The sequence below is a fragment of the Manis javanica genome, chromosome 13 (assembly GCF_040802235.1).
Source record: "Manis javanica isolate MJ-LG chromosome 13, MJ_LKY, whole genome shotgun sequence".
Taxonomy (NCBI): Eukaryota; Metazoa; Chordata; class Mammalia; order Pholidota; family Manidae; genus Manis; species Manis javanica.
The window spans coordinates 95,885,741-95,898,022 of record NC_133168.1 but is presented as its reverse complement, the minus strand read 5'-3'; the positions used below and the strand labels follow the sequence as shown (position 1 = coordinate 95,898,022).

Genomic DNA, 12,282 nt, shown 5'->3' with positions numbered 1-12,282 from the left:
GGCCTGGCCAGTGTTTGACCTTTATTAGGAGGTGAGGTGGGGAGGGGGCCACTCTGGTGCCCTGTCCCCATTGGTGACCCCCCCCATCAGGAGTTAAGGCTCCAAGCAGCAAGTGAGAGGAGGTTGCCAGTTGAAACAGCCAAGGCCTGGTGGCGGCCCCCCAAGTCAGCCCAGCTGGGGGAGTGGCCTGGCGGCCTAGGTGAGGCTGGTGTTGGAGCTGCTGGTGGCACTGCCCCGCTTCTGCAGGCAGCGCACAGAGCTGGGGACCTGCAGGCCTGTCGTCACCTGGAAGCTGCCACACCACACCTGGGGGACAGAGAAGGGAGCAGGCAGGCTCAGAAGCCACCTGGGCGCTTAGCACCTCCCCCTCCTATCCTGGGTCACAGAGTGCGGGGGTCTCACTGTGAAGGCAGGCAGCAGGGGCTGTGTGAACTTGGCCTTGAAGGCGTGCAGCAGCTGTTTGGTGCGGGCATTGTAGAAGGACAGGAGGCCTGGAGCGGAAGGCAGAGAGACGGGGGACCCGTGAACAGGGTCTGAGGTAGAGGGGTGGGACGGATGTGGGATGAGGGTGGCCGGGGCCTGGGCTCACCTTGGTGGAAGTCGCAGTGCACGCCCAGGCAGTCGGGCACGGGGACGTCCAGCACCTTGGCCTTGTTGGCATGCTTGGCAGTGAAGCTGACCTGCAGCCAGTTGTTGACGTGCAGGCACCAGGACGCCGCCGTCTTGCCCAGCTGCTCGAAGCGGCCCAGGCTGCGGTAGGCCACTCCCACGCCGAATGCCTTGCTGTCTGGCTCGTAGCGCACCTCCCAGTAGTGTTCCCCACCGTCGATCAGCGTGTCCCCTGTAGGATGGGGTGGGCAGTGGGAACTGGGTACAGTGGGGTCCCAGATGCCCCTCCACAAACGGGCAGCCACCCAAGTACTACCCAGACTACAGCTATTCCCTCCAGACACTCCTTGGTCCCCAGCTATTTCTGCCTGGTACTCCCCAGGCTTCATCAGCTTTACTTAGACACTCACTCAGTCCAGATACTCTCCAAGCCTCAACTAGTCCTTTCAGATGCTCCATGAGTTCAAGCTACTCCTTCTGGATACTTTCAGGCCTCAGAAACTTCCTCCAGTTCTTCCCCATGTTCGGATCCTCAGTCCTTGGTTTTTCCCAGCGGCTAGATAATCCCCAAAGCCTCGCTCCCAGCAGACCTAAGTATTGCCACAGGCCTCAAGTCCTGCCGGTGTTGATTCTCCCTGGGACTCCGTCCTGTTCTTTCTGAATCTAGAGTCTACCCGGAGTTGGAGGCCAACTTCTGCCAGGCCTCAGCCATTCCTGGGGCTCAGATGCCCTTCAGATCTCAGCTGACCCCTGAGTCCACATCCTCCCCAAAGCCCAGATCCTTCCCACCTCAGCTACTCCCCGATCTAGTGACTCCTGAGTTTCAGCCTCTCTGCACACTCCTGTCCCCCCAGGTCACAGCTCATCCCCATCTAATATCTCAGTGCCTCCGCGGGCACAGGACTGACCGCCATGGACATTTCCTTCTCCAAGCCCGCCCCTCTCCGGCCTCAGCTACTCCCCCATCCACAACTAGTCTAGGCTTCACCCAGGGGATAGTCATCTTCCTCTCAAATCTCAGCCACTTGGCAGACATCCCCCATCTTCCCCTGCTTCCTCAAACCCCAACTCTTGGGAAAACCTAGGGCCTCCACAGAGCCTTAATTTCTCCTCAGGTCTTAGCTTATCCCCAGAACGCAGCCACCCCTACCCACCACCCCGATATTACTGACCACATGGAGTTCCTCGCAGCCTAGTCTCCTTATTAAGGCCTTTCCTGTGGTGCTGACTCCCCTAAACTCCAGTCCCCCACGGACGGATCCAGCTTCTCCTTTGCAGAGTCCAAGCACGGTAACTGCGCCTCCAGGCCCAGCCGCCCTCCCAGCTGCTCCGGCACCAGCTCCTCTCCGGCTGATCCGCACACCCTATGCCACTTGCCCCAGGAAATGCCCCCTCAAGCTCCTGCCGGGATTCCTCAGCCCAGAGCCTCCCTCATCCTCAAATCTTGGCATTGCCCAGGACCACAACGACATGTTACTGGGCCCATGCCCACAGAAGCTGTGCCGACGGCTGCCTCGGTTTTCCATCTAAAGGAGCCCGTCCCCCCCTCCTGTCTGCCCGCTCTTACCCAGCACCGTGTAGGACTCAGCGGTGAAGCGATCCCGACCCCCTCGACCTGAGGGCATCCTCTTGGGAGACGGGGTTCCTCTGTGGGCAGCAGCGAGGGGGAAGGGTCAGTTCAGCCCTCACTTCTGCCCTATGAGGGCTTCTCGGGTTCACCCTAGCCACCATGGACTTTTCGTCAGTCCTAGCCAGTACTGGCTGCTCTTCATACACTAGGATCCTGATGTCAGAATATGCCTGTGCTCTTCATGTATGGAAAACTCCTATTCAATCATCAAAACCCAGTTCAGTCTCCTCTCCCTTCATTCACTCTTTGGGTTTGCCCAGAAGCTTGTCCCTCCCTCTACCCCTACCCTGACCACACTGGGCTGTGTGTGTGTCCATGTCCAGCTTGATCTCTACAAGAGACTCAGGGAAGGGAGGGGGCAGGCTACCTGGCTGGAGAGTTGACGGGAGACGCTGTCCTTCCCTTGCCATCTTTCTCGCGAGCCTTGATATCCTGCACCTTCCCGCCCATAGCGTCCCACTCCACGGAGAGATCATCCACCCGTAGGTTCTGGTGGGATGTGGACGCATCCAGGCGGAACATGAACGCTGGGGCCGGGCAGACGCAGGAGTCACAGAGATGGGAAAACCCGGAGAGACACAGAGAGGGATGGAGAAGACGGACAGTGACCAAGACAAACCATGACGGGGACAAAGAACAGAAAGAGACAAACAGACTAAGAGAGAGAGAAAGAGCGACAAAGGCTCAGAGACAGACAGATAGACGAAAAGGCATGAAGACAGAGAGAGACACGATGGGCGGAGTAAGGGGGCAGAACATGCAGCCCGAGAGAGGCCGAGGGCTTGTAGCCTAATGGTCCTCTGGGTCTGAAGCCACTGGGGATTAATGTGTTGCCCTGTGTTTCCCTTGGGGATTAATCGCAGGAAAGGGGCTGGGCTACAGCATGATATAATTAAGCTAGACTGCAGAGGGACTTCATATCAAGGCATGCAAAGGTGTCACTGTAAGAGGCTAAGAAATCTATCTTACTACTGATATCCCATCTCCAACTCTATAAAGCAATTTCTATTTTTCGGAAGAAAGGGAATGTCTCTGTGCACATGTATGCATGTGTGATGATAAAAGTGATCCAGGTATAATGAGATCAACTGCAAAGGCAAAGAATAACAGCAGGTTTACACCAGACACGCAGGCTAAGGAATCTACCGTGGGCTGAGCTTTGAGCTTCCTGGCAGCCAGGGCAAAAAAGGACCATAGAACCCTGATCAGAAGATTCTCATTACACAACAGTCCCTGGAGTCCCAGGAGTGAGGGGTTATGGATTACAGCCAGGGTAGGGGTGGGAGCCAATCACCTGGTGTCTCCAGGGTCACCGGCTCGGAGAACTCGCCTGCAACAGCCTTATTACAGGCCTTCACACGGAAATTCATGAATTTCATGTCAAACTTGAGACCTAGGAGGCAGCAGAGGGATCTCAACATTGTGTAAACTTTGAGCAATTGGTTAGAGGCCCCCGTGTCCCACGGCACTCCCACTGCCCTTCATTCTAAGGAACACCTTCCAAATGACATCTTTCTGCCTTATTCACCTGTGGGGCTATGGATTACCTGGCTCTGCCGCCAGCGCAGACTGACCAATCAGGATGCTCTATGACTCAGTCGCAGGGAGCGGTTCAGAGATACGCACATGACCCAAACTGGCCAATCAGAATCTTCCCTGGGACTTAGGCTTGCATTTCAGGGAGCAGAGTCACTTTGTTCTCGGGGCTGGTGGGCTGGGAGGAAGTTCCTCCTAGGAAAAACCGCCAGCTCATTTGCCAAGCCTCCATGAGAATGCAGCCCCCCACGAGTGCAGGGAACAAAGGTGACTTTGCTGGAACCCCTTGACGGAGCCATGTCTGGTCAAAGATTTTCCTTGCTACTAGGATACAGCCTGCTCTCTCTCTTTTATTAGTTTCTGCCAATCTTTCCAAATAAACAGCAACTTTCAAGAACTTCAAAGCTGTCTTTCCCCGCAAACCAAGCCCCTCTGGGGAGCTGTCCGCACGCCCTCTGCCGCCTCTCCCCGCCTCCCTGCTCTGGACGCACCGTCCCCATCCGCAGGGCCTCTCGGCTGACCACTCCTTCCCTCCTGGAACATCCTCTCGCCCGGCAGCCATGGCACCGCCCTTTCCTGGCTGCTCCCTCTAACCGATCCCATTTGGTCCTCTTCACAGGATCTTCCCTCCCTGACGCGCTTAAATGGCAGAGCGGCTCAGTCCGGGACCCCTGCTCGGCTCGCTATGCCCACAGGCACCGTCTGCCCACCCAAAGCACTCACAGCCCGAGCTCTTGCCCAGACCACATGTCCCGTTGCCCCCCTGCAGGACGCCCACGCTCTGGGTACCCCAAGTGGCACTCAGCACCCTGCCGTAAAACCTATAGCTCCCCTTGCCCTCAGGGTAAAGTCCCCATTCGTCCTCTCACCTGTCCCCACACATGTTCCCTCTGCAAACTTCACTGCTTCCAGACACAAAGCCTCAGGGCTGTGGCCTCTGAGCCCTTGATCATGCTGTTCCTCTGCCTGGAAGGCTTTCTTCACGCCCGTCCCCTTCTCCTTTGGGCCTCAGCCTGGCTGCCACTTCCTCCTGGTGCTCACCCAGCTGGCTTCAGCCTTCTCCGGGAGAGCAGCAGTTTGCCCGGCATCAGCGTCTACTGCCCCAGAGCTAAGACTGCCACCCAGAAACCTGGAACCCAGCTGCCCATGTCAGGCCTCACCCACTGCCTCGGTTCCCGGTCTGCAAACCCGCCATCAGATCCCCCACACTGAGCAAGGTTCACGTGAGGAACGTTAAGTGAGAAACACTTACCCGAAACCCTTCTGTCTTCCCAAGCGATCCATAAGATAGCGGGTGGATTGTAAATAACCACACAGGTTATTTACAGAGGGGAGCACATTCATCAGTACCCTCAACACCACACATCCTTTGATAGATTCAACTTCCTGCCCTTGGGAATTCATTCCCTAGAAATGTCACAGAATCTGAATTTCGTGCAACAGGAAGCCTGAGGTGGAATAGATGTATACCCTGACTGGGGTGGTGGTTACACTAATTTACACAGCGATAAAATGGCGTGTGGGAGTCCACACACACTCGCCATGTGTGCAAAAGTGGTGTTGTGAATCAACACTACAGAATGGGTTGATTCTTGAGTGTTTCTGATATTGCACTATAGTTAGGTAAGCTGCCACTGTTGGAGAAAACTGGTGTGTCCATACAGAACACAACGGAATATTACTCGGCCTTAACAAGGAAGGACAGTCCGACGCCTGCCACAACATGAATGAACTGTGAGGACACTGTGCTTGGTGAATAAGCCCGACACCAAAGGACAAATACTGTCTGATGCCACTCATATTAGATACTTAGCATAGTAAAAATCATAGGGACAGAAAGGAGATGGTGGGGTCAGGGCTGGGGGAGGGGAGGAGAGGGGAGTGAGTGTTTCAGGGGGACAGAGCTTCAGCCTGGGAAGACAGAAAGTTCTGGAGATGGAGGAGGGGGACAGCTGCCTAGTATGAATGCGCTTAATACCACTGAACTGGGCACTTACAAATGGTTAAGATGGTACATTTTGTTGTGTGTATTTTACCATGATAAAAAAAAAAGGGTGGGAAAAAATGGGGCGTGTTTATTTTGATTCCCATGGAAAGAAGCAGCCAATTGCTTCTCAAGCCCTCTCGCTGGCTGCAGGTTTTTCTTTCTGCAATTAGCATGCTCATTATTAACCACGTCTGCTAATTACAGACTCAAACAGGCTGATTACAGCCCTAGAGCTGTGGTGCTAGTTATCTTGTCAGGAGGGCTCTCCCTGCCCAGAGGGTTTCCCCTGGCTCAGGAAGGTCCCTTACACTCATTAGGGACCCCTGATTTTACCATCCTTGGGCCCCTCCCCTACCAGCTGGGTGTATTCCCCCAGGCTTTCTGCCTTCCTTTGACTGCCAAGGAACTCCCCAGAGGGATTTTCCTGACTTTCCTCTGCAAGGGCGGCTCCTGGTACAGATGCTCACTCAGTAGGATGGATGGATGGATGGATGGATGGATGGATGGATGGATGGATGGATGGATGGATGGATGGATGGATGGGTGGGTGATGGATGGATGATGGATGGATGGATGGATGGATGGATGGATGGATAGATGGATGGGTGGATGGATGGATGGGTGGATGATGGATGGATGGATGGATGGATGGATGGATAGATGGATGGGTGGATGGATGGATGGATGGATAGATGGATGGGTAGATGGATGGGTGGATGGATGGACGGGTGGATGATGGATGGATGATGGATGATGGATGGATGGATGGATGGATGAGTGGATGGATGGATGGATGGATGGATGAGTGGATGGATGGATGGATAGATGGATGGGTGGATGGATGGACGGGTGGATGATGGATGGATGGATGGATGGATAGATGGATAGAAGGGTGGATGGATGGATGGATGGATGGATGGATGGATGATGGATGATGGGTGGATGGAAGGATGGATGAGTGGATGGATGGATGGATGGATGGATGGATGGAGATGGGTGGATGGATGGATGGATGATGGATGGATGGATGGATGAATGATGAATGGATGATGGATGATGGATGGGTGGATGGATGGATGGATGGATGGATGATGGATGGGTGGATGGATGGATGGAGATGGGTGGATGGATGGATGGATGATGGATAGATGGATGGATGGATGAATGATGAATGGATGATGGATGATGGATGGATGGATGGATGGACGGATGGATGGATGATGGATGGATGGATGGATGTGTAGATGGATGACGGATGGATGGATCATGGATGGATGGATGACGGATGGGTGGATGGATGATGGATAGATGGGTGGATGGATGCTGGACAGCAGAGGTAGACGGGGGTAGAGGATGCTTTCTCTCCCTGTGCTCAGTTCCCTTATCTGTAAAATGGTGATTATAAGCATGCCCACTACACGTGGGTAAAACACTTGGCACACAGCAAGTGCTCAACAAAGGTGCAGTGGCTGTCAGCAGTATTGTTTTCATTACTATTTCTTTCTGCTGCTCCCAAGTAGCCCAGGAGTCTGCTCTGACAAGAGGCCTGGGGGTCATGCACGAGCCCCAGCCAGCTGATGGGGAAATGGGCGCCCGGAGGGGCCGAGCTGTCCTTACCAGTCAGCGTGCACTCCGTCTGCCGGATGCCCTCAATCACCATCCAGGGCTGCTCCTCCTTGAGGCGGGGCAGGCCTTCGAAGTTGGTCCGCCGATACTCCAGCACATAGTGGTCGATCTTGCTGTCCTCGTCCGGCATGCGCCACACCAGCGTCACACAGTTGTCTGCCACCAAGGACTCGGCCAGGTCGATCACGGGGGTGCTGGGCACTGCCCAGGACAGAGGAGAGGGGTCAGGGTTCTGCACCAGCAGGGGCGGGCCTTGCTGGAACCCCATCCACACAGCTGACCTGCTTGGGGAGTGGGGCCTTCTCTGGATCCCAAGCTTAGGGGCAGGATTTTTTTGGGTTCTGGGTGCTGGGGCTGGAATCTCCTCAGGGTTCCACCACGGGGTGGGAGAGTGGGGAAGAGCTGAGAAAGGGCTGGGCCTTCACAGGATTCCACCATTTAGAAGTGGGACATTTCCAGAATTCTCTACCAACTGGGGGCATGGCCCTCATGGGACCCCACGGCTCCACCACCAGAGATGGGAGCTCCTTGTGGACACACCCACATGGGTGGGCATTCTGAGGGCGCCGGCCCCACAGACAGGGCCTTCTGGGGTTCAGCATCGGGTTGCCAGCCTGACTCCAGGCCTTACGGCAGGGCCCCTCTGGCTCCAGGGCCATTTCCCCGAGACCCTGGCCCTCCAGGGAGCCCCCCTCTCACCAGGCAGGAACTTGAGAGCCTGCAGCATCCTCCGCTCCTGTGCAAAGTCCACCATGAGGTGGCTCATGTTGTCGCTGACCTTGGCTTTGAGCGACAGCCGGAAGGCAGGGGCCATTGTCACACTGCAGGAGAGGAGGCGGAGGCAGCCTGCTGGCAGGCATCACAAGGGAGCACAGGCCAGGTCCCCCGAGATGTGCGGGGAGGACCCCCACCCCTTTGTCCCAGTCCATTGTTTTGGGCCGAGGGACCCTCACCTGGGGGTCCCCACCTGCACACCAGGGGTGGGGCACTGGGGTGGGGGCCAGATCCTAGCATCTTACCCATCTTTGATTTGCTTGGCAGCCTAGAAAGAGGGACAGAATGATTTTCAAAGAGTTGTCGCACCTGAATCAGAAACCCACTTACGCAGACAGGAAAACTGAGGCCCAGAGTGGTAGTCATTTGCCAAAGTCCTCAGCACCGGGGCAGAAACCCTTAGCTGTCCCCTGAAGAGATGGGGGGGCAAAGATAGGCTCCCACCCCTACTCCCACCTCCTGCCCTATGCCCAGTATGAACAATTGGCAGATTTAGCAAATACAAGTATAGGATGCTCAGTTAAACTTGCATTTCAGATAAGCAATATATGCTTTTTTAGTATAAGTACATCCCATCCAATATTTGGGATGTAGTCACACTAAATATTGCAGAGACCATACTTATACTAAGCGATCATTCATAGTTGATCTGAAATGCAAATCTAACTGGCTGTTCTGTATTGTATCTGTCAGCCCTTCCAATATGGCTTCTGGGGAGCCCACCTGTGGAAAGTCCTCACTGTCTGTGGCCTGCAGGGTCTGGTTGGCCGTCTCCAGAAGCTCCTCAGAGCTCTCCAGGGCCCGTGTGCAGGCAGCCAGCTGGTTCTGCAGGTGGCACGGCACCAAGGGAAGAGATACCCCCTGCTCTGCACCAAACCCCCCCAGGAGCCCCCACTGCCCTTGGGATCCAGGGTACCCATGTCCTCCAACTCCAGGAGGGAGAGGGAGGCTGACAGGAGGCTGGGCCTCGCTCCTGGCAGCTGCTCAGAATCACCTGGGAATCCCTTCCTTAAGAACTCCCATGCCCAGCCCACACCTGGAGCCCTGGGGCTGCACATTCCCCCCGGGAGCGGGAATCTGGGGTGCAAGGAAGTCACCCACGAGGTTTTAGTGCAGCTTCGCCCCAGCTCGGAGTCTGAGACCCCCTGGGAGCCACAGAGGGCATCTGGCGAGGGGTGATGGTGTCAGTTCTGGGGGACCCGTGGGAAGGGCTGAGAAATTGGAGGCACTAGGTGAGGACAGGGCCACTGGCGCGTCTGGCTCTGGACCCTGCAGACATGTGGGCATCTCAGAGAAGTGGCACAGGACGAGGGGCACAGATGTACAGCCAGACTCCAAGGTCAGCGGGGTTCTGCTGAGTCTGGGGGGGTGCCGTGGCGGTAGCATCTGGGTGGGGGTGCAGGTGAGGCCCCCTGGCACACCTGCAGCTCGTAGGTGCGGCTGGCGCGGTCCTGCTTTATCTTCATGAGCATGCCCTCCTTCAGCTCCTCCAGGAGGGAAAAGAGGGACTGGAACTCTGCCTCCAGGTCCTCCTGCACCTTGGCCGAGTTGGCCTTGGAGAGACATGGGATTGGCCAAAGCCCGAGCTCAGACAGGGAAACTGAGGCCTGAACGGGGCAGCCAGGCCCAGAGTGCCAGGGGCATCAGCAACAGGCTGGCTCCAATGGCTGCCCCCTCCCTCCCTCCTGCCCATCCACTGCCCAAGACTTCCGCACTGCCCTCCCTGCCCCCTTGGGGTGCCTTCCTCACCTCCACATTCAGCAGCATCTGCTTGAGGGAGTAGATGAAACTCTGAATCTCCTCATTCTTCACAGCCAGCGTGGTGATGATCTTCCGCAGAGCCTCCTGCGCCAGGGAAGCCCGCACACACGCCGGGCGGGTGAGCCCCTGCGCCTGGCCCAGATCCCACACTTAGGGCTCCCAATCTGCCCCCAGGGACCCAGGGAAGAGAGGTGGGGGCCACCGTGCCAATGGGCTGGTGCACCCCACCTGCCAGGAGGCAGGCCCTGAGCCCTGGTTCTGCGTTCCCACGCCAGCAAGTGGGCACCGCGAGCATGCCCATTTTACAGGGAAAGAAACTAAGGCTTATCCAGAAACTCTCAGGAAGAGACAGACTTGGTCTGAGCCCGGCCTGCCTGAGCACAAAGCCTTCGCCCGCGCACCAATGCCCTGCAGGAGAGTGCGGAGTGAGGGGCTGCTTAGGCAAAGAAAACCCCAGGGGAAAATGAAATGCTGCCTGCAGAAAATGGGCTAAGCTGGAGAATGGGACACCCTGGGAAAAGGGATTATCAAGGAGAAAAGGGGAACCTGGGGAGGGGGGTGCCAGTGGGCCCAGGTAAGTGCAGAGGGGGCAAGAAGGCCTGGGGTAGGGGATGCGGGGAGGGAAGAAGGCCGCGTGGGAGGATCCTGCTGGGGCCTGGAGCCCTGCCCCAGGCCTTCAAGGCCCTTTTTCTGGGGGCGCCGGGTCGGTAGGGTCACCTGGGCAGACCTGGCAGGCGTCCTCCGGAACGGGGCAGGGCAGGGCCGGGACACCTGGTCCACAGTCCGGATGCACGGCGTGGGGGAGGGGGATCAAGGCTGGTTCCGGGATACTGAGCGCGGGTTGGGGCACGGAGGGGCTGCACCTGGACCCAGGCCAAGATGATGGAGGGTCGGGCGGGGGGCGGGGGCTGCGTTCCAAATCGGGGGCTAAATCCGGGCGGGGCTGCGGCGGGGGTGGGGCCTCGGCCGCAGGGAAGCCGGCGGGGAGGGCACTGCAGCATCACCTGGTCCCCTCCCGCAGCCCACCGCCGCCGGGGGCTCCGCTCCGCCCCGCCCGGTCCTACCCTCTGGTCCTCCATGGCTGCAGCCCAGGTCGGCCCGGCCCGGCCCGCGGGCCCTGCTCGCTCTCCCAGTCCCAGAGCTGCCTTTGCCGAGGCCGGGAGCCAATGGCCCGCCGAGCCCTCGCCGCCGCCGCCGCCGCCGCGCCCCCAGTCAGCGCTCCATCACTGGCCGCAGCGCGCAGGCGCACCCTCCGAGACAGGCTGGGAAATGTAGTCCCTGATTAGGGCGGAGTCGGTCACTGAAAGCTGGAGTCCCCGAGCATGCGGCCCACTAGGAATTCTTGGTTGTGATGGCTCAGCTGGAAAAAGCCAGAACCTGGGAGGCAGGATGCCTGGGTTCGACTCCTGGCCCTGTCGTGTGATCTTAGACCCATCCCTGGTCTCCCTGTGTGTATGCTCAAGCAACTGCTTAGCAGCTGCTCAAACTAGAATTCCAACACCCCGGCCAACCCTGACTACTCATATGCCTTGCATCTACTGAAAAGCCAAAGCCTTTTGCCCAAGCGGGTGTTCAGTTTCTACTGCCTTCTTTCTTACCCAACATCACAACCCAACTCCTATACATCCCACAAAGCCCCAGGCTCTGACATCTCTTCCTCCAGAAACCTCTGTCTACCCAGAATCCACGGGGCCAGGAACGTATGTGTACTGCTCTTGTCTTCCCCGTTTGCCTAGAGCTGAACCAATCCAGGATCTACAGCATTGCCCTGGCAGTAGAGCTTCAGAAAGTCTGCAGGAGGGGGAGGCCTGCACAGGGGGAGGCTAGGAGCTTGTGCGGCTGTTGGTCGTGTGGGGAGAGTGCCACCGAGGGGCCTCCCCGTGGTTGACAGGAATGATTCTGCAAAGGAGGCAGGCCCTCCTCTTTCTGGGTGAGGAAGGAGGTCACATGGTGGTTGAGGGGTAAGACATTGAGGCCTGGGGGATCTGACCCCTCCTCCTGGGGTGACAGCTGCTTCTGCAGAGCTGGGCAAAAGTCCAGAGCCTATGACTCCCCTCAAAAGGTTCCCCAAACTTCTACCCAGGCTGTGGGGGCAGGAGGACCTCCCATACCTGCTGTGGGACCCAAAGCCACCAGCAGAAATCCATACTTTTGACCCTCAAAGAAAGATGTTTTGAGGGCAAAAATCACTGAAGCTGGGATTGCTCTATTCAACCTGCCACTCAAGCCTCTGCTGACTTCTCCCCTCCCCCACGCCTGCATCACCTGGCCTTCCAGTGTGTTCCCCCAGCCCAGGTGTGTTTAGGCAGAGTCTTCAAGAAAGTGTTCCATTCGCTAGGACCCATTGTCTCCACTCACG

The 12,282-nt window shown here is 57.2% G+C and overlaps 1 protein-coding gene across 2 annotated transcripts; it reads right to left on the bottom strand.

Annotated features, from left to right (window-relative positions):
* Positions 1–166: 166 nt before the first annotated feature.
* FSD1 (fibronectin type III and SPRY domain containing 1) lies at positions 167–11,161 on the bottom strand. 2 transcript variants are annotated; one of them, XM_073220469.1, is made up of 13 exons: positions 10,988–11,161; positions 9,912–10,007; positions 9,584–9,715; positions 8,886–8,987; positions 8,408–8,430; positions 8,088–8,209; positions 7,380–7,589; positions 3,534–3,632; positions 2,607–2,766; positions 2,177–2,256; positions 681–841; positions 403–491; positions 167–306 (listed from the first exon to the last, which is right to left on the bottom strand). In XM_073220469.1, exons 1-13 carry the CDS (start codon positions 11,000–11,002, stop codon positions 282–284), a joined length of 1,314 nt encoding a protein of 437 aa, XP_073076570.1. In that variant the 5' UTR covers positions 11,003–11,161; the 3' UTR covers positions 167–281. The 2 variants fall into 2 exon arrangements, with proteins under 2 accessions (XP_073076570.1, XP_073076569.1); XM_073220468.1 differs by having other exon boundaries at positions 590–841; positions 10,988–11,160.
* Positions 11,162–12,282: the final 1,121 nt, after the last annotated feature.

What these genes read in the sequence shown, in the direction of transcription:
- FSD1 (XM_073220468.1), bottom strand. An exon ending in AGATGCTGCTGAATGTGGAG is followed by an intron (nt 9,716 to 9,911) that starts GTGAGGAAGGCA and finishes TGTCTCTCCAAG; the next exon opens with GCCAACTCGGCCAAGGTGCA. An exon ending in GGTGACCCTGGAGACACCAG is followed by an intron (nt 2,767 to 3,533) that starts GTGATTGGCTCC and finishes GCCCGGCCCCAG; the next exon opens with CGTTCATGTTCCGCCTGGAT.